The sequence below is a fragment of the Drosophila novamexicana genome, unplaced genomic scaffold (assembly GCF_003285875.2).
Source record: "Drosophila novamexicana strain 15010-1031.04,08,12 unplaced genomic scaffold, DnovRS2.1 tig00000072-arrow-arrow-pilon, whole genome shotgun sequence".
In the NCBI taxonomy this organism is placed as follows: domain Eukaryota; kingdom Metazoa; phylum Arthropoda; class Insecta; order Diptera; family Drosophilidae; genus Drosophila; species Drosophila novamexicana.
The window spans coordinates 1,329,195-1,348,599 of NW_020824771.1; the positions used below are offsets into that span (position 1 = coordinate 1,329,195).

The 19,405-nt window shown below is 40.6% G+C and overlaps 5 protein-coding genes across 7 annotated transcripts; 2 read left to right on the forward strand and 3 right to left on the reverse strand.

The window, feature by feature from the left end:
* Positions 1 to 593: 593 nt before the first annotated feature.
* On the forward strand, positions 594 to 11,425 carry LOC115771382 (serine/threonine-protein kinase WNK1; the record flags this gene model as incomplete). The annotated part of the gene is made up of 12 exons (XM_030717066.1): positions 594 to 721; positions 919 to 2,404; positions 2,465 to 2,637; positions 2,697 to 5,559; positions 5,628 to 5,759; positions 6,196 to 6,258; positions 7,172 to 8,053; positions 8,932 to 9,315; positions 9,380 to 10,502; positions 10,564 to 10,628; positions 10,692 to 10,863; positions 10,928 to 11,425. Coding segments are annotated over 12 exons (7,623 nt in total), but the record flags the coding sequence as incomplete, so codon positions are not given.
* A 475-nt stretch (positions 11,426 to 11,900) lies between these two features.
* On the reverse strand, positions 11,901 to 12,631 carry LOC115771421 (V-type proton ATPase subunit e). The gene is made up of 3 exons (XM_030717123.1): positions 12,387 to 12,631; positions 12,279 to 12,326; positions 11,901 to 12,173 (listed from the first exon to the last, which is right to left on the reverse strand). The coding sequence occupies exons 1-3, from the start codon at positions 12,479 to 12,481 to the stop codon at positions 12,047 to 12,049; spliced, it is 270 nt and encodes an 89-aa protein (XP_030572983.1). The 5' UTR covers positions 12,482 to 12,631; the 3' UTR covers positions 11,901 to 12,046.
* A 288-nt stretch (positions 12,632 to 12,919) lies between these two features.
* LOC115771420 (26S proteasome non-ATPase regulatory subunit 4) lies at positions 12,920 to 14,460 on the forward strand. The gene is made up of 3 exons (XM_030717122.1): positions 12,920 to 13,043; positions 13,110 to 13,250; positions 13,313 to 14,460. Exons 1-3 carry the CDS (start codon positions 13,018 to 13,020, stop codon positions 14,319 to 14,321), a joined length of 1,176 nt encoding a protein of 391 aa, XP_030572982.1. The 5' UTR covers positions 12,920 to 13,017; the 3' UTR covers positions 14,322 to 14,460.
* Positions 14,461 to 14,580: 120 nt separating this feature from the next.
* Positions 14,581 to 15,066, reverse strand: LOC115771422. The gene is made up of 2 exons (XM_030717124.1): positions 14,887 to 15,066; positions 14,581 to 14,785 (listed from the first exon to the last, which is right to left on the reverse strand). The coding sequence occupies exons 1-2, from the start codon at positions 14,995 to 14,997 to the stop codon at positions 14,690 to 14,692; spliced, it is 207 nt and encodes a 68-aa protein (XP_030572984.1). The 5' UTR covers positions 14,998 to 15,066; the 3' UTR covers positions 14,581 to 14,689.
* A 1,689-nt stretch (positions 15,067 to 16,755) lies between these two features.
* On the reverse strand, positions 16,756 to 19,291 carry LOC115771525 (probable E3 ubiquitin-protein ligase makorin-1). Of its 3 annotated transcripts, XM_030717262.1 has the most exons (5): positions 19,205 to 19,291; positions 18,522 to 18,722; positions 17,864 to 18,461; positions 17,393 to 17,666; positions 16,756 to 17,189 (listed from the first exon to the last, which is right to left on the reverse strand). In XM_030717262.1, exons 2-5 carry the CDS (start codon positions 18,676 to 18,678, stop codon positions 17,091 to 17,093), a joined length of 1,128 nt encoding a protein of 375 aa, XP_030573122.1. In that variant the 5' UTR covers positions 18,679 to 18,722; positions 19,205 to 19,291; the 3' UTR covers positions 16,756 to 17,090. The 3 variants fall into 3 exon arrangements, with proteins under 3 accessions (XP_030573122.1, XP_030573120.1, XP_030573121.1); XM_030717260.1 differs by having other exon boundaries at positions 17,864 to 18,722; XM_030717261.1 differs by lacking the exon at positions 19,205 to 19,291 and adding an exon at positions 19,085 to 19,181 and having other exon boundaries at positions 17,864 to 18,722.
* Between the last annotated feature and the right edge of the window lie 114 nt (positions 19,292 to 19,405).

A 19,405-nucleotide genomic window follows, 5' to 3' on the forward strand; every position in this document is an offset into this window, starting at 1 on the left:
CAAGTACTCACGTATAAACGTGTGTCACTGAGCGATCGGATAAAAAAAGAAATAAAAGAAACAGAAGTCAGCAGAAGTAGGCGTAGTTTGGTGCAATTGGGATTTATGACTCATAATTAAGATACACCCCAAGAAACAAAAACCGACGGCTGGGCTGCATGACGGCTGTTTTGCAATCAAACAGCACAAAGTACATACATATGTTCAGACACAGGCACATACAAACAGTGCATAGATATGTATGAGCTATGTATTTATATAAATGTATGTAGACATATGTATACCGTTTACATACATACGTATGTATGTTATTAGAGCACAGGCGCAGTGAAATATCAATAGTAATAAAAAACGTTCGATGCATAACATAACAAAAATGCACAACTTGAATAAACAATGTTTTCTTGCATTGGAATTGAGCCTGTAACGAGAGTAAAATCGATTATTAATCGGCTTTTGTTATTGCTGAAACAAAAAATAATCAATTATCCACAATAAGGCTATTTTACATACGAATTGCATGCATATAGGTACGTGTTCAAGTTTTGTGTTTTTTATTGTGCAGATTCCACCTGGCCATTGGTTGTTGAAAATTGTACAAAATTGGACAAACCCTTTGCGACTTTGTACGACATAGAGAGGTCGTACCCACAAACAGTATTCGGAAGGAAAGCACCATCAGCGAAGATGGTACTACTTCCAGTACCACGCAACCTCAAAGGTGAGAGCTCCTGCTGCAAAACAATGTAGCATAGACATCATGAAGTGACAGATTCTTTGAACAATATTACAACAAATGCGCATACTTGATTAAAAATGGTTGATGCATAGTTCTATTATTGGTGCTGTATATATAAAAAATCGAAATCATTAACATATGAGCACAAATTGGATTAATTGGATTATCTCTCTTTGCAGAAATAACTCAGATATTTCTGGTGAGGAACAAACTGTGCAAGAAGCTAAAATCCAAAAACCGGGACAGTGTGCTTCTAATAAAACTGCCTCCCCAAGGAAAATCATTAGCCCGACTTGTAGATTAAAAAACACAGCACTGAAGAGCAAATATCGTCGCAAACAGGAATCAGCTCCTGTTCACATTAGTAGCACCAACACCGACACTCAGTTTCAGTTACATCAAACAGCAGCACCCGCAGTGGAACCCAGCGCAGCCTCACCATTATCTCATAGTAAGAACAATATTTGGAGTCGGTTACTGCGTCAGTTCTCAACTAGCGCCTTAGCTGGCAGGTCAGCATTCAACAGTAGGAGCTCAAGGGTGGAAGACGAAAACGAATTAACGAATATTAGCTGCAATAAGGACGGGACCGTGACAGAAACCCAATTGTCCGTCGTTGAAGGACTTGGCCCGGAGGCAACGGATACTGCCGTTGCGGAACATAATGAGGAAACAATGGATGGTGAAGCCCAGCCGTCAGATGCAGTCAATAGCCCCAATTCTGGAGGCGCTGGTGTAGGGTCCACGGATAAAAGCAAAGACAAAGACATGCCAGCGAAGGCTGTTGTGTCCCCGTCCCCGTCCCTAGCTGCTGAGGCCAAACAAAAAAGGATGGAAAATAGAAAATCGTCGTCTGATACGGGGCTAGAGCCTGTGCTCAAGCAGCACGTCGGGACTGGGCCTCAATCAATGACCGGCCCAATACCTTTTAAGGCGCCACACAGCAAGGGAAGTAAAGCGGGCAAGGGGACAGACAACTATGTGCAGACTATACGCTTTGTGCGCAAAAACGTCGAACAATCCAACAGAAATGCAAACCCCTTACAGTTTGAGGAGCTGGAAACGGAGTTTCCTCGCGATTATGATGACAACATTGAGATGTTGTCGCGGGAAGCGGAGCATTTGGAGGAGCAATTTCGCACGCCGACCCGATCGAATACCACAGATGCAGCTAATCATCAAGTAGCCGGCATTATTGAGAACATCATTACCGAAGCGTCGCGCAATGTTAAGATCGAAAAGACTCAAATTGATGTGCCATCCAAACCTGCCAATAAACAGACGACTGGTGTAAAGCGCGTTGGCTTCCAAGTTGAGGAAAAGCACGATAGCGAGGCGCTTCTTGGTGAAAGACAGCCAAAGGTTTTCGAGGATTTGTCCAAACAATCTGAACGAGGGGAAGGCGTTTCCGGAGACGCAACCGTTGCTGGTACTGAAACATCGGTGTCGTTGCAGCCATCATCAGCGCATACCGCATCAGCTACCTCATCGGTCACGTCCCTAACGAAAGAGCGCAAGAGTGATGAGGACGATGATCCGGTTGCGATGTCACCATGTGGACGCTTCTTTAAATACGACAAAGAAGTCGGTCGTGGTTCCTTTAAAACTGTCTATCGCGGCCTAGACACACTTACCGGTGTGCCGGTTGCCTGGTGCGAATTGTTGGTAAGTTCATATTTTATTCGATTTTTAATTTTACTTTTCTAAATGTCTTTTTAATTGCAGGATAAACAAGTGAAGAAGAGTGAACGCACTAGATTCCGGGAAGAGGCGGATATGTTGAAGAAATTGCAGCATCCAAACATTGTGCGATTCTATACATATTGGGAGTTTCCAATTGGACGCAAAAAAAACATAGTACTAGTCACCGAGTTAATGTTATCTGGTACTTTAAAGTCGTAAGTGGGATAATGAATCAATTGAGATATTTGTCCTTATTGACCGAATTTATTTGAAGGTATTTAAAACGATTCAAAAAAATACACCCAAAGGTATTGAAGTCATGGTGTCGTCAGATCTTAAAAGGTCTCAACTTCCTGCATACTCGTCAATTTCCTATAATTCATCGTGATTTGAAATGTGATAATATTTTTATAACTGGCACCACTGGTAGTGTTAAAATCGGTGACTTGGGACTGGCAACTTTAAAGAATCGGTCCCATGCTAAATCTGTGATTGGTACACCTGAATTTATGGCACCCGAGATGTACGAGGAGCACTATGATGAATCAGTTGACGTGTATGCCTTTGGCATGTGCATGTTGGAAATGGCCATATCCGAATATCCTTACAGCGAGTGCAAAGGCCCCGCCCAGATATACAAGAAGGTGATATCCGGTATAAAACCAGCAGCCCTCTCAAAGGTAGAGGATCCCAATGTGCGCGATATCATTGAGCGCTGTATTGAGCTGAAAAAAGAGGATCGTCCCAGATGCAACGAGCTGCTGGAGTCTGAATTTTTTGATGAGGACATTGGGATACGTGTGGAACCCGCCGCCTCGGAACAGTTCCTCTCAGATCCCAGCATCAGCATCATTGAGTTTCGTCTGCGATTTATGGACCCAAAGAAGCGCTCATCTCGCCACAAAGAAAACGAAGCCATTCAGTTCGAGTACAACATACAGCACGATGAGTATGAGCAAATTGCCCAGGACATGATGAAAGAGAATATCATTTCGGAGGATGATTCTCGTGCTGTTGCGCGCCTTCTAAAGGTGCAGGTGGTGTCGCTGCTTAAGGAACGTGCTCAGCGCCAAACACAAATTAAGCTACAGAACGAAAAGTCACGTTTGGAAAAGCTGGCCCTGCAAAAGCAACGCGAAAGTCTGCCAACCAACGTTGAAGAGGAGGACGACGAAGATGAGGAGTCTGAAGACGAGGAGGATGGCGTTAAATGGAATCAACGACTCAAGCTCGAAATGCTAAATACTGACTCAGAGACAAGCCTGATCGTCTCCACAAATAGTGCCGATCCACAGAATCTGCTCACAAGGTCGACCACTTCCATTCAAAACGGTGGCAGTCAGTTGCAACAGCAGCAGCAACAGCTGCCACAGTCAGTGCCAGGACAGCAGAAAGTGATTGCCTCGCCGGCCATATCACAGGTGCAGCAACATTCAACGACAGTTCATTATATACAGAACCCTCAGATAGCTTCATATCAAAATCCGACCAACGCCATGCAGGACATTGCGAATGGCCACGGCCAGGTAATCTCACCCACGAGCAATCAACAGCAGCAGACAGCTCAGCAGCCAGTAGTTCAGCTACAAGCGCCACCACAGTCCGGGCCGCCAACCCAATTGCTACCCCAACAGGTGCAGGTGCAGCCAGTTGCAGTTACCCATCCGCAACAACAACAACAGCCTGTCGCGGTTATACAGCAGCAGCAGCAACAGCAACAACATCATCTAGCCGAACAGCAAAAGGTACAGCAAATACCATTGCAGCAGCAACTGCAGCAACTAATGCAAAATAATATGCCAACAACTGATTTGGTGCAACAACAGCAACAACAACAACACCAGCAATATTATCAGCAGCAACAGGCGCAGGCGTCGCTTTCAATGCATCAAGTCCCAATTACACAACAGCAACAACAACCGTATGGTATACAACAACAACAACAACAGCAAATGCAACCACAGCCTATTCAACAACAAATGCAACCACAACCAATTCAGCAGCAACAGCAGCTCCAAACATCACAGCAAATGCAACAACCGATGGCTCAGCAGCATCAGTTGCCACCGCAGCATAATCAGCAACCCATTCCAAGTCAGCCGATGCAACAGCAGCCCATACAGCAACAACAGCCCATACAGCAGCAACCAATGCAACAACAACAACCTATACAACAACAACCTATACAACAACAACCCATTCAACAACAACCCATGCAGCAGCCATCTGCAACACAACAGCAGATTCTTCAGCAACATCACTTACAACAGTTGCATCAGCAGCAACAGTTCGTACAGCAACAACAGCAACAGTTCCTTCCAAATGCATTAGCGCAACCACATCAAATTCCAATTTCGACAATGCAGCCGCTTGTTGCTGGTGCTGCTCAAATCATGGGGCAACAGCAGCAGCAGCCAACGACTATGCTCATACAAGGACAGATGCAGGTGCCGGCAGCCATGCACCAGCAACCAATACCGACTACATATAATCAGCCGCAGTCAGCTGCTCAACAGCAGCCACAACAGCAACAAATTGTTCAGCCAATTGCAAACGTTGTCGATGCTCAGCAACAACAAGCCCAACAACACGTCAACTATGCAGCCGCGACCACTCAAATACAGCAGCAGCAATATCTGCAGAATCAACAGCAACCACTGCAGCAGCAAATACCGCTGGAGCAGCAGCTGCAGCAGCTGTTGCATAGTCAGCCACAAGCTCAAATTGTGCATCAGCCAGCGGCAGCAGCACCACCACAAGCTGAACAACAAGCACAACAGCAGTTGGCAAGTAAACCCATTAATCAACAACCCACGATTGCAGCACAGGAACTTCCAGCAGTTGCTGCACAAACGAATTTCGATGCTGCGTCAACTTCAAGTGTCGAGCCGCAGCAGAATGCAACTACAAATCCTGCAGACGCGGAGAAGCAGCAAAAACAACAACAAGCTGCCGGAACGCGTGTGCAGAAGCCGCGTCGCTCGAATCGTAGCGGAAACGAACGCATACCAAAGCTAAGCGTAACCAGCGTGGACGAGGGCAGCGTCATTAATTGCCACATGGAGAACAAGCTGAAAACTATAACATTCAAATTTGACATAAGCGATGTCAATCCCGTTGAGATTGCCAACAAACTGGTAAGCAACTGGCATCCCAAATAACAGCGTGTAGAATTCTTCAAAATTAATGTTCAATATTCTTACAGATTGCCCAAGATTTACTGTCGAATTGCCAGAGCACGGTGTTTGTGGAAATGATTAACGATATTGTTGAGCAGGTTAAGCACAATCCAAACCAAATTCCAATCCCAACCACTTATCGCCGCAACATTGAGAAGGTACTTTAAATAATAACTAATCACAGACATATTTTCTGTCGCAACTTTTTTTTAAAAATTAAGACAAAATGCGTTCCGTATTGTGTTCGATTAAAAGTTTACTAGTTCCCACATATGGAGCTATGCGGCCGCGGCCTCGGAATCTATTTACAGCCTGTATATTCCATTGGACCAAAGCTTAGTGGAACTTGTCGCGCTCAAATAAATTGTATATCGATTTGAATCAATGGAGAGCGCAGGCCTTACAGGCAACAACAACATGGGATAACTGCGGATTCGTAACATTGACTAAATGTAGCGCGGGCTATTAAAAAACATGATTAACGCTTTATTAATTATGCAAGTGACTCTCTAATTGCGAACTCTCGAAATCGAAATACATTTTTAACATATTGATTGTATGTTGTATATATCTCTACTACTTATAATAAAACAGGTCCGTCACGCGTCTCTAACTCGACAGCGTTCCACATTTAGAACACATCAAAGACATAGATCTGTAAGTGTTAAGTGCACTGTTAAGGGCTTATATATTCTCATATATATATAGATGTATATATACTTAGTTTAAACGCGAACTTGTTTCTTTACTTAATAGGTTTATCATTTTTCGCATTCAAAAAGTTGCTCAACAAAACTCTCAAACATTTAATTTCAAAAGCTGTTTTAAATACTTTATTTATTTTCTATTGAATACAAAACTAAGCACGCAACTAAATATGTCAGTACATCCGTGAAACAAATAATATTTAGATTAAATTATACCAATCTTAAGTTTTGCTTTTGAGTAAGAGTGAAACGTTCATTCAATTGGCATATAAAGAATTTGAAACGTTTGTTATAAAATGAATTTGTAAGATGTATTTATTTTAAATATGTTATTTCTGATATTCTTATAAGCGAAATTGATGACATGTATTTGTTTTAAAATCCAATTCACAATAGGAGATTTAATTGTATAATTAAAGAACCCTTGATGTCAATTGTATTTATATCAGGACGAAATTTTTCCATGCTCTGTTTTAGTATTCCCCGTTCAAATGTATTTTCGTTTTATACAAATTTATTGCTTATAAGTACGTATATAAACCTGCGTATTTAGTTATTGATCGACAAAAAAAAAACAATTAGGAATTTTCTTCTTTGGACAACCGAAGTTTAAATACCCTTGCAGATATATATCAGAGCTGAGCTCAATTTGCACATTTTTATTAAATTTTGTCCGATTCCGATTGCAACTAGTAAATTGAAAGTCTGCTCAAACTATATTTGATGTCAGCTGGATGTGTCTAGATTCGGCCCTTTGTTTAATTGTCTGCAAGGGTAACTTATTAGATTAATTGATAAATTGGCGTAAATGTGTAAATAAATATATATATCTATATATTATTTCAACGAAACAATTATTTTAGCGGGATGAAACCGCAAGCGACATCACTAAGATGTTCGAGCCATCAGCACAAGGTGCGGATACATCGGCCAACAACGGAGCAAGTGGAGGAGCTGTCGATGCAACCAACACAGAACAAACCGGGGCTGGTGAGACAAGAGTACGTGAATCTTCAGCAGTCCAAAGTAATTTAGAAATGCCAACGAATACATCAACGCCACCAACAACCGCTTCGACCATGTCGTCCTCCTCTACTACCTCTAGGGATGCGGGCAACAATAGCAATGACGTGACAATTGGCTCTGGTTCGGCGTCGCGCAAAACCAGCACCGCATCAGAGTACACGTCGCTGTCCATTGATTACATGCCGGACAACGCCATCACGCCAACAGGCAATGAGCCATTTCCGCAACTGGAAGGAGGCATGGACAAACCACAATCCGAGCAGAAGGCACGCAGTTTGGCCATAAGCCGAGTGCAAATGTTGTTGGAGTCAACAAGGAGCGAAGCGAAACCGAGAAGCTTGAATTTGCCATTGAATCGTCAGTTGAAGATTGTGGAAGATTTGAAGCACACCAGAAGCTTAGATGACTTAAGCGAGGTGAACATTACGTTCGATATGCCCCCCAGCAAAGCTGCCAAACAGGCCACGGAACTGAGCGCCAATGCCAATGCCGACAAATCCAAAGAGAGCGGCGTTCAACTGGGCTCAGTGCAGCCGCCGGGTGCTGCCAATACGCTGGAACAGCTGAAAATCGAACTCGAGAATATAACACACGCGCATGCATTCGCCTCCGCGGTGGTTGCCTCCATTGGCAACAGACCCAGCACTTATCAAGCCTCGCCGGCAATCGCATCGATGAAAGGGCTCTCCGCTCAGCAGCAGGCCCAGGCAGACACAGTGGTTGGTAGTAAAACAAAAAAAGAAAAAACCTTTGTTAATGTTGTTACACGTAACTCGTAGTCTGCGTTTCCATTTGGTTTATCTTTCCTTTTAATATTATATGTATTATGTAGATTTGCGTATCTATCGTTTTCCGCATAATAATACTGCTTTCTGTTTTTGTTATTAATATTTGTCTTTAAGTCTGGCGTCTCGTTACGTTTACTGCAAACATCACATTGCCAATAATTGTATATAATTATGCATAGAAGGAGTTTTATTAACTAACTTTCGTTGCAGAACTGATTCAAATGCGAATACAAATCCAATCTCATATTCTTATCTTCATCTTAACTTTTATTCTGAAAAGGAAAATGTTCTCAAAATGAAGAGTTTTCAACTAAGTATCTAATATATTGCAAAAAGAAGATTCCAATTAATTTGCACTCTGAAAATTATACTATGTAAAACCCACAATGTTGGGAATATTTTGAGAGAAGTAAATTCCACGATAAATTCCACAAGTAGTTAAATTAAAATCGGTTCTTCTCTTGCATCCAACCGGCTCGAAAATTATCGTATACTTATGTAGACAGTAAGAAAGAGAATCTCAATCCGCACTGGTTTCGGGTATTCGCTTAAACATCATCATTTAATTTGGGCTGGCATTAACAGATATAATTGCGAGCTCATCTTACATGTCCACTGATTTTGCGTATGGTTAAAGTAATATTTGTAGTTGTTGCGTATTGATGTCGTGTTTTTTTATGATTTGTTTACTTATTTACTAACGCTTTTCGTTTTGGCCAGCTTTAACCCGTTCTGTGTTGCGCTTGCGGCCTCTTGGTTTTGGCGTTTATCTTTAATCCATCTCCAATCCTATATATTTCAATGCATAGGTAAACAAATCGAACAGCGTGGGAGGCGGCAGTGGCTCAGCGGCCTCGTTTGGCCAGAATACACCCACCGCAGCGCTGAACTCGGCCCGCGGCTCTTCCGTATACAACTCGCGGCGCACGTCCATTGACAACAGCATGGGCTCCGATATGCAACTGCCCGCACCGAACCTCAATGTCAACGCCGAGGTAGGCGAAAATACGGCCAGCGCTGAGGGTGGCCCCGATAAGAAGCTGACCAAACAGGAAAGTCTGGATAAATTATCAAGCACTTTGAGTGTAACTAGCGAGGCCAGAAATCCAAGCAATGGTGCGCTCAACCAGAGTTCCATAGCAGATCTGGAGAAAAAATTGGCTGCATTACGCAATGCGGACAACACAGAGGAGGTGAAGGCAGATACAATTTACATTTGCGTTTCATTATATATAATATTTAAAATCCGTATTGCAGACGCCAGTGGCAACAACTGTGGCAGCTAGCAAGCCAGCTGACGAGCCTGTGGCCAGTGTCAATGCCCGGAAAATATCCCGCTTCAGCGTGAGTCGCGTGCAGGAGCAAAAGTCTTCCGCAGAGGCAGCAGAAGCGCTGCAACATCAGCTGAAGATCGATCTGCAGGTGGCAGGCTTAGCTGCTGGCCAGGCTCAAAACTATAATGCAAGCGGCTCTGTGCAAAACGGCACCGCCGTCAACACACCCACAGAGCTCATTAGTTCGCCCATACAAAACGTTCCGATGGCCATTAATGGCATTCAATTGATTTATCAGCAGCAAAACGCACCGGCAGGCGTTGGTATGGGCGTGATGGTGCCCCAAAACCAAGTTGGGGGCACGGCACAACCATCAAATCTTCAAATGCAGCAGCAGCAGCAGCAACAACAACAGCAGCAGCAACACATGTACTCAAATATGACACAGCGTCATCAGCCAGCATTAAATTCTCTGCCGCAAATGGTGAACGCTGTACAGCAGCAACAACAAGTTCCTTTGCAGCAATTGCCGCATCAGCAGCAGCAACCACAGCAACAACAACAGCATCAGCAACAGGCACAGCAGCCAAATCAACTCATGGCACAGCAGCAGCCAATTATGCTGCAACAGCAGCAGCAAGCGGCACAACAGTTTACGTTGCCAACATCACAGCCACAGCAGCAGCCGCCGTCACAGCATGCAACACAGCAGTATTTGCAGGCGCAGGCCAATCAAATGCATCAGTTATCGCCTCTAGTGATGGCCATGGGAGTGGGCGTAGGGCAGCCAATGCAACAACATCAGCTGGCGGCTATGCCGGGCGGAATCCCAAATCAAATGTCTGCCTCGCATCAACTGCTGCAACAGCAGCAGCAGCAACAACAACAACAGCAGCAGCAAACCTTGCAACTGCAATCACATCTGCAGCAGCAGCAGCCACAACAAACTGTAACATCCCTTTACAACCAGCAACAGCAGCCAAACTTTCAAGTGTCTGCGGCGGGTCAGCTACTGCAACAGGCGCCGCTGGTAGGCCAGCCACAGCAGACAGCCCAGGGCATGCAGCATGTCCTGCAGCCGCTATTTAATCCAGCTGTTGCTGAAGGTAAATTAGCACTCGTGCCTTTAATTTACTTATTGATCTAAATTATGTATTTCTAATGCAGTCGCAGAGGAGCCCGTGTCACTGGCAGCCACTCATCCTCACCTGTTGCCGAGCGATATTCAATCGGTAAGCAAGTTGATTTGTTGTCCACGCGTTTTAACTAAATGAATGAATTCATTTGCTTTGCAGGACATCAAACATAATCTAGACTCATTGGTTAATCAGTTGTGCAATACACGATTGGGCACCAACCAACATCAGCGACTGCTGCTGCTGCGCCAACGGCAGCTGATTGAAGAGGACGAGCTGCGCCTTAAGCATTATGTGGAATACGAAAAGTTTCAAAAGGCACTGCGCCAATGTAAGCAGTAATTATATAATCGAAGCCAGGCGTGTGCCTAAATTTGTTGTGTTTTCCGTTCTAGCTCTAAGCACAAACGCTCCAGCTACTACCGCGTATTATTCTCCAGCTGCCGCACCGGTTCAACCCAATTTGACAGCACCACCACCAGCAGCAGCAGCAGCACCGCCACCAGCATCGTCAACTACTACACCCGCAGGCTCTTCAAATACATAAATATGAATTCCTTTAGAATTGTCGTAGCCGCCGTTCCTCGTATTCATGACAAGTCATAAACATTGCTACCCAATTGTTCGGCAACTGTTCTGAACTGGCACGATTTCGATTTTGAAAATATGGATCTGGAGTTAGTTATTAAGTGAAAAGTTGTCGAATTATGTGGGGATTGTCTGTAAATATGTAGTCACACAGTTTTGAGTTGATTTGCCATTGTTTCGCTTATTGTTTTACTTTTGTTTTTGATTTTACCCTTTCTTCCCATTCTTTTTATGCAATGCTGTTTCCTCTCATTTGTTTTAAATCAAAATGAAGTTTTGAATTTTATTTAAGCAAATTGTAAATTTGATTAGCGCTAAAGTGTAAATAAATATTTCAATAATATCATATACACTCATACATCAATATACATACTTATTATTATATATATACATACTATATATTTTAAACAATTCAGTGATTTATGTTTTGCGTAGTTACTAAATAAATAAACTTTTATTGAACTTAAAGTCAAAATATTGATGTATTGCTCGCAAAGGCATTCTCATGCCCTTCAGCCGTAAAGTGTATTATATATTATGTTTTTTATGCTTATTTGCTTAAATATTCGAAGATCAGTCAGTCACTAACCTTCAAAACGAGCGACGCGGGCAATATCTTTACATTTACATATGGCCAGGACTAAAGAAAATAAATTTAAATAACTTTTGTTACTCATTTGATTGATGTCGCTGGATGCTTGTAAGTTTCTTTTGAAGGCCTTGCCTTTGACAATTATCAATAAAAGCATAACATTCATTTCGTTTCTTCATATATACATATGGAAATTATTTATTTGTAAATATTATAATGCAAACTTAAACAGTTTTATTTTAAAGGGAAATTGATAAACACAATTGTACGATGAAAACAATATTAATGGAAGAAAAAATAACAAATTTAAAAGGAATGACATTATATTTCCCTTTTATGCCACGACATCCATGGTGTCTTTGATTTCGTTACCCCACTCACGGGCCATGATCATAATTTCGTTCATGGATAGTTTGGGGCCAATCAATGGGTTCATTTGCGTCAAGTAACAGCACAGCCAACTGCATAAAAAAGACGATAAGAATTAATGGGATTCTCATAAGGTACTGTATATAGATGTGTACATATGTAGCTACATGTCTCATGGTCAAAAAGAAGAAACTTACAAGAGCCAACAGGTAACAGCAGTGAGCATAATACAGCATTGAGTCACGCTAAATAGAAATAAGAATGTAATATTTATATTTGTGTTAAATAACTTTAAATGAACTTACCCCCTGTTAGGGCCACGAGCAAGGAAAGGGCCTATGATGCCAATAACTGCCCAAATGACGGTAATAATAAGAGGGGGAACGTAAGCTTCAACCATTTTTAAGCACTTTTTATAACTTAAGAGTAATACTGCAGGTCTGCCGTAATCAGCAGGTTTGTTGGTTGAACAGAAAACACAAAATTATTAAAAAGTGATCACGAAGAAGGCACTTTTTCGAGCTGTATGAATATCACATGACAGCCATGGGACAGAAACATATGCTACTAGGGCTGCCAAACCTTAACTTGCTGAACCTGGTTCATTTTTGAAATGAACCTCTCGCCATCGCGCCCCTGTTGACAGAAAAGCATCGCAAAATTCAAAATCAATTTCAATTAAGTTTGTGTAACTTTGCTAGTACATTATTTAAAAATGTTTTCTCATTTGCATTTGGCAATGAAAACTGAAAACACAAAATAAATTCAAAGTCGTATTCGATAGGTGCTAGTGTACCAGAAATGAAATAACGTAGGTGACACATCTTTTTTAATATCGACATATCGACAACTCGATTTATCTAAAGAAACATAACAGCCCTGTGCAGGCAGCTAGGAATTACAGTTCAGTGGCAAAGTGACAAGCAAAAATACAAAATGGTCCTGGAAAGTACTATGATATGGTAAATAAATGATTTAAACCATTAAATGATTATGCTAATTACATTTCCAAATCTTTTCTTTTGCAGTTTTGATAACAGTGATTACCAGCGCAATGGTGACTACTTTCCCACCCGTTTAAATGTACAAAAAGATGGTATCAACCTTGTCTGCCTCACCAAGCTGAGATCCAACCCAGAAAATAATGTTGGTCTAATGACCCTATCGAAGTACGCTTGTAGTGCTAGTAACCAATGCTGTATATTGCAATTAACCTTTTCATTTCTTTCAGCACCGTCGAAGTGCTGGCTACACTGACCAGCGATGTGGGTCGCATATTCTCAAAGATGCATTTGATTCAGCCAAAGGGCGAAATAAACCTTCTAACCGGAATTCGTATTGCCCATTTGGTGTTAAAGCATCGTCAAGGTAAAAATCATAAAATGCGCATAGTTGTCTTTGTAGGCTCACCGATAAACAACGAAGAAGGGGAGCTTGTTAAGCAGGCCAAGCGTCTAAAGAAGGAGAAAGTTAACGTAGACATTGTAAGCTTTGGCGATCACGGAAACAATATTGAAACCTTGACAGCTTTTATAAACGCTCTGAACGGCAAGGATGGCACCGGCTCCCATTTAGTTAGTGTTCCCAGAGGCTCGGCTCTGTCAGATGCCTTATTGTCGTCGCCCATAATACAGGGCGAGGATGGTATGGGTGCAGCTGGGCTGGGTGGCGCCGTATTCGAATTTGGTGTTGATCCCAATGAGGATCCGGAACTGGCTCTTGCCTTGCGCGTATCAATGGAGGAGCAGCGCCAACGCCAAGAGAGCGAGCAGCGTCGTGACAATGCTGGAGGTGCTGAAACTGTAGCTCCCCCGATAGCAACTAGCGGAGAGAGTGGCACAGGTGGGCCAGCCGTAACTCTTCCCAATTCCAACTCGGAGGAGGCGATGCTGCAGCGTGCACTAGCTTTGTCGACCGAAAATCCAGAGGATAATTTACCAGATTTCGCCAATATGACCGAAGAGGAGCAAATCGCGTTTGCCATGCAAATGTCCATGCAGGATGCTGCTGATGATAGCGTTACCCAACAAGCCAAACGTCCCAAAACTGATGATGCCTCTGCCCCAATGGATGTCGATGAGGACTACTCGGAGGTTATTGGTGATCCGGCATTTTTGCAGAGCGTTCTTGAAAATCTGCCTGGTGTAGATCCACAATCGGACGCAGTGCGCGACGCTGTTGGTTCCCTCAATAAGGACAAGGACAAGAAAAACGATGGCAAGGATGAACAAAAGAAGTGAACTCCTATCTCCACGTTATAAATATATATTTAAATTTGCATTAAACAGAAATCATAAGTGAGCTAACATCTCTAATACTATGTGCAGATTATGTTCATGCTTCTAATAAAACAAACATACATATATTATCACAGGGAAAGTCCTTGTTGATCCTGGTCCTCCTAGTTAAGCATATCTCTAGACAGAAGAGCTACAATTCATTGCCCTATAATTGCTCCCCGGCAGTCATTAAAATCCAATACATAATATACTGTTAATATTTATTTAGCGCTTTGTGTAGTTAAGTTAAATTTATTATGGTAACTTTGAATCTACATTTATAAGCAACATGGTATTTATGGTTTTAAAGTTATCCAGATGTGCCTCTCTTACTTTCCACCCTTGTAGTCGCGGATGTGGTAGAGAACCCAAGCCGGGATGAACAAGGACGCAGCGCACATGCCACCGCCAAGAATCACTTTCTCCTGGAAAAGATGAAATGTGCATGTTAAGGAAATCAAATAAATTGTAAGGGTTTGCCATAGATTGGGTTTACGTAACCCTCAAGAATCTCAAAATTACTCACCGCTGTGGAGATGTGTTTCGTTGGTGGCCCGGAGACGACGGATTGGCATCGCCTTTGCATAGCTCCACGCATCGCAGGCACCAAAAGTTTAGCAGCACTATTTTGGAACATTTTTAAAAGCACAATTTTCGTTTTTAGAAATCAATGCTGGTAATAAGTGCTCGCCTGAGATGACAAAAACACATCGATAACAATTCTGTGTTAGTGATGTTCAAAAATCGATAATTTTTTGGGTGCCCATCCTACCAGTAAGTAAAATACCAAATTTTTCAAATTTTAATCATGAACGCATTTAAATTTGAACAATTTTTTAATAAAAACTGTTTATACAATTAAGATCAGAACGGAAACATAAAGCCCTTAAAACCCTTTTTATCGATTCAGCAGTTTATTGTTATTGAACTGAATGTTACAAATACTACTTAGAGTACAACTTCAATAAAATGTAACGGTAAAAATAAAGTATAATGAATAAAATATGTGACATAGTTTGACTATTTAATAGATATTGATATAAAGTGTAACATTCACTATTTAAAAAAAAGTGTTTAGAACGGTTTGTGAACGCTTCCTTTTATTGATAGTTCTTATACATTTGGAATAAATAAGATCAATTAATTGGGACAAACGTCGTCCGAAAGATAACAGTAGGTCATTTTTGTTTTGACGTCACATTCAAAATATACACATTTAATTCATTTAAATGTTTAAATGACCGCAAGATTTTTCTTTCTTTTTTGTAGATTTTGTTTCTTATTATAAACTATAATACATAGCTTGTAGTAAAATATTTGATTACAATATACTCTTTCACACTAGTACAATTGGACATAAGAATGATCTTGCATCATTATTTAGTTTTCTTTTCTTGAATTTACTAAGAATTATTTAAATAGTTAAGGCTTAATGCATTCGAGCCAGTTATTTGTTACGTTTTATTAATACACATGTGGCTCACATCAGATCTACCTATTCGCATACATACATATGTATATAGATATACATTGGCAATACTAGAAAACATCGACACTATTATAAGGCTGAAGCAGTAAGCGCATCAATTTTCGATTTACAGCTAAGTCCAATGCTCGGAGCTGGCGTTATTCCCGTGCTAAAGGATCTATTATCAAGTCTTGTCTGGATTCGCAGTTTGAAGGATGAAAAACATGTAAGTAGCTCTGACGGTTTTCAAAGCTTTGTTAAACATAATTAAATAAATATAACTTTATTACGAGACTTCTACATAATGTTAGAATGTAATGTTATGCGGAATGATAAATAATCAAGTAAACAAGAATTGATTAATTTAAGCTTTGGATAATATAAACTTAATAATTCGTTTAGTTTAATTTATTTAAATTGGTTGTTTTCTATGAAATTTGTTGGTATAACAGGTAATAACATAACATAAAATATCTAAGTATGTATCTATAATTTGCAAAGAGCATTACAATCAAATAAATTAAAATAGTATATGTATATGTGTTGAGTACAAAGAATGTATGCTGCATTTTTGTGTTTCAATTATATGTTAATATCTAATTAGGTAATAAGTAGTTTCGTAACAATACAAACAATAGAATCCGGTAGACAAAAACAATTTTATGTTTAATTATATGTATACATATGTATGTGCATGAGCATCTGAATATTTCTGTGTGCGCATCTCTTATTTTTAAGTAATCTTTAAAGGACAGTAAGTGGAAAACATCATAAAAAATTTGCTTATTTTTTATGTTTACAATTCAGTCTGAAAGGCATAGTTGTGTATACACATTTTTATATCACCTATTTTGAATAATTAACTGTTTAATGTATCCTGCTTTTTGTTTATTTTAAAATATTATTTTTAAATGATAAGTGTTTTACAATATTAATTTCTTAAATTTAGTTTTAACCGCATCTTTTGGTTTTTTCTTTACAATTTAGTTTTTTGCAATTGCGGAAAATGTTCTGTTGATTTCGTTGCGTTAAGTTGGGCAAAAAATATATATATTTATTTCCGTATGTAAACAAAAATTTGGTACTTAATTGATCTCTTACTTTTAATTACACATTTGATTTTCTCATGCAGTAATATATATATATATATATATATCAGCATTGTAAGGTTTATGTTATTTTTGCTTTTCTTGATTCTAACTTTTAGTTATGCATATGTTACTTATAGTTGCTCCGATATTATTGTTCTTGGCGCGAAAATCTTATTCTTCATCCGTGAAATCGGAGCTTTCGCTAATATCACTTGAAAACATTTCCAGCCAGTGATAATCGCGCCGATCGACGTATTCCCAAAGATAAATCTACGGAAAATATCAACTTTAGCATTAAACACATCTAATAGAGTGCGCGGTGCACAAAGGATTAACTCTCTCGACAACATTACAAAATAGGGTGAATTTTTAAATCTAAATGATTAATAATTACATTATTAAAGTGCAAAATAGCCAAGATCTCAGTGGAATAACAGAATGATTTGCAGACAGTTAAATAAGAAATTACTTACATCAAGTAAATCAATAATCTGATTCTGGCTATGCAATTTTCGAGCTCGTTTTGGCAAACCAACATCCACAATCTCGCCGTTGGGTAGGGCGTGTTTGTAAAAGCACTTGTTGCCAAATGGACACTTTCCTTCGCCTTTTTTGAAATATTTGCAATCCTTGGCACCGAGGGCTGCACGATAATCATTTAGCAGCTTATCCTTCTCCTCTTTAGTTTCAACCCAAAAGGCGCTGGGGCAGACAAAGTCGGAACACACGCGACATTCAGGACAAGCTCTGCAGAAATTAAGAGAATTAATAAGTTGGATGGCTTAAAAATATTAGAAGGTATGTTGTGCTCGAAAGTATGCTATGCAAAATTGTAGTTAAAAGAACGAGGTCTTTTGCAAAGGACCAAATGATCTTGTTTTATGTAGCCATGTCAATAGACATGTGTGAATTATTGTCATCCTAAGCTATTTATTATTACTCACCGCGTAATTTTATGTTCAAACTGTTTGGCCTGACGCCATGTACGGATGCATTCCAAGCAAAATATATGATTGCAGTTGGGCAAAATGCCAAATCGCTTCTCTCGTCCGGCTTTCTCCATGATGGTGTCGAAGCATATGCCGCACGTCTTATCTTTGGACTGGGCAATCGCAAAGGATAACTCCATTGCCTGTTCATGCTGTTGCAAACACTCGCGATTGTGTTTCTTACGCTGAGCTTGGTCCGTTGGATGCAGGCAGTATTGGTCGCACATCTCGCATAGCTCCAGGTGTATGCGATAGGGACAATACTCGCCATAGGGGCAGGGACTTTCGTATGGACAAACCTGATCCAAGGAATTTGGCTCACCATGTTTAATTACAACGTCAATGTCATGTGTGGACGGACCACCGACAATCTCCGCCCATGAGATTCCACTCTGCACAACGGCGCTGCTAGTAGCCGCAGCCTCATCCTCATCCTCGTCCCCCTCGTTCAGGCATTGGGCTGTAAAGCTCTTCTGGCCGGGCACAAATATCGGCGCATTTGCCCAATTGCGACGACTCGTGCTGGGCAATACATCAGCATCAGCATCCGCATCTGCGTCGGCATCGTTTGTTGTATTTGTGTTGGTATTTGTGATTGGGGCACGCTGCTCACCTTCGGGTCGGCCTCGAGTTAAGTCATGGGAGAAGCGACAGAGGTCACCGAATCGACAAATGCCTCGCAAATAATATCGGCATATTGTTTGGCTTCGTCCAGGCACAACATTTAATATGGGAACTTCTGCGACGCTGGCGGAACTCATTTTGCACATGCAAGAGTTTGTACAGATGATCTGACCAAACTAGACGTTCTGACCTGAAACGTTTGCAAATGTGATTATATCCTCGATAAACTCGACTTATCGATATACACATATATATATATATATATGTGTGTGTATGTACATATATATATATGTATATAAATATGCAAATGTGCATGCATGCAAGTGTGTAGAGCAAACAAAATTAAGATGTCGCAATAACTCCTTTTTTTGCGTATTACAACACTGTGTATACAATATACGTATGAAGACACACACAGGTAATTTTATAAATAATCGGAATTAAAAGCATATGTAAACGTTTATTTATTATTTTTTTGATATATATATAAATATGTATATAGATGAGTATATATACATATGTATCTACTTAAGAATATGAATGCACATGAACCTTTCTGTTCTACTTCGGGAACAAGCACGCCTACACTTTGGCTGCCTTGCGTAGGAAGCGTTATGGCTATTATTGTAACTGTTATTGTGTGGAGCTAAAAGGAACACTTGATTTTCTTACGTTTTTATTTTTTTGTTGCAAATTGATGCTCACAAAATTTCAACTAAGGATGGGCTAAAATTAATGGTATATCGACCAATCTGATAAATTAAATTCGATTTTTTTTTCCGATTGCTAGGCGTTTGACAATTTTTTAAAAGTATGTCTGACATCTAAAAGTATTCCATATAAAATGCTTTTAATGTGTAATTTTCTTTTATC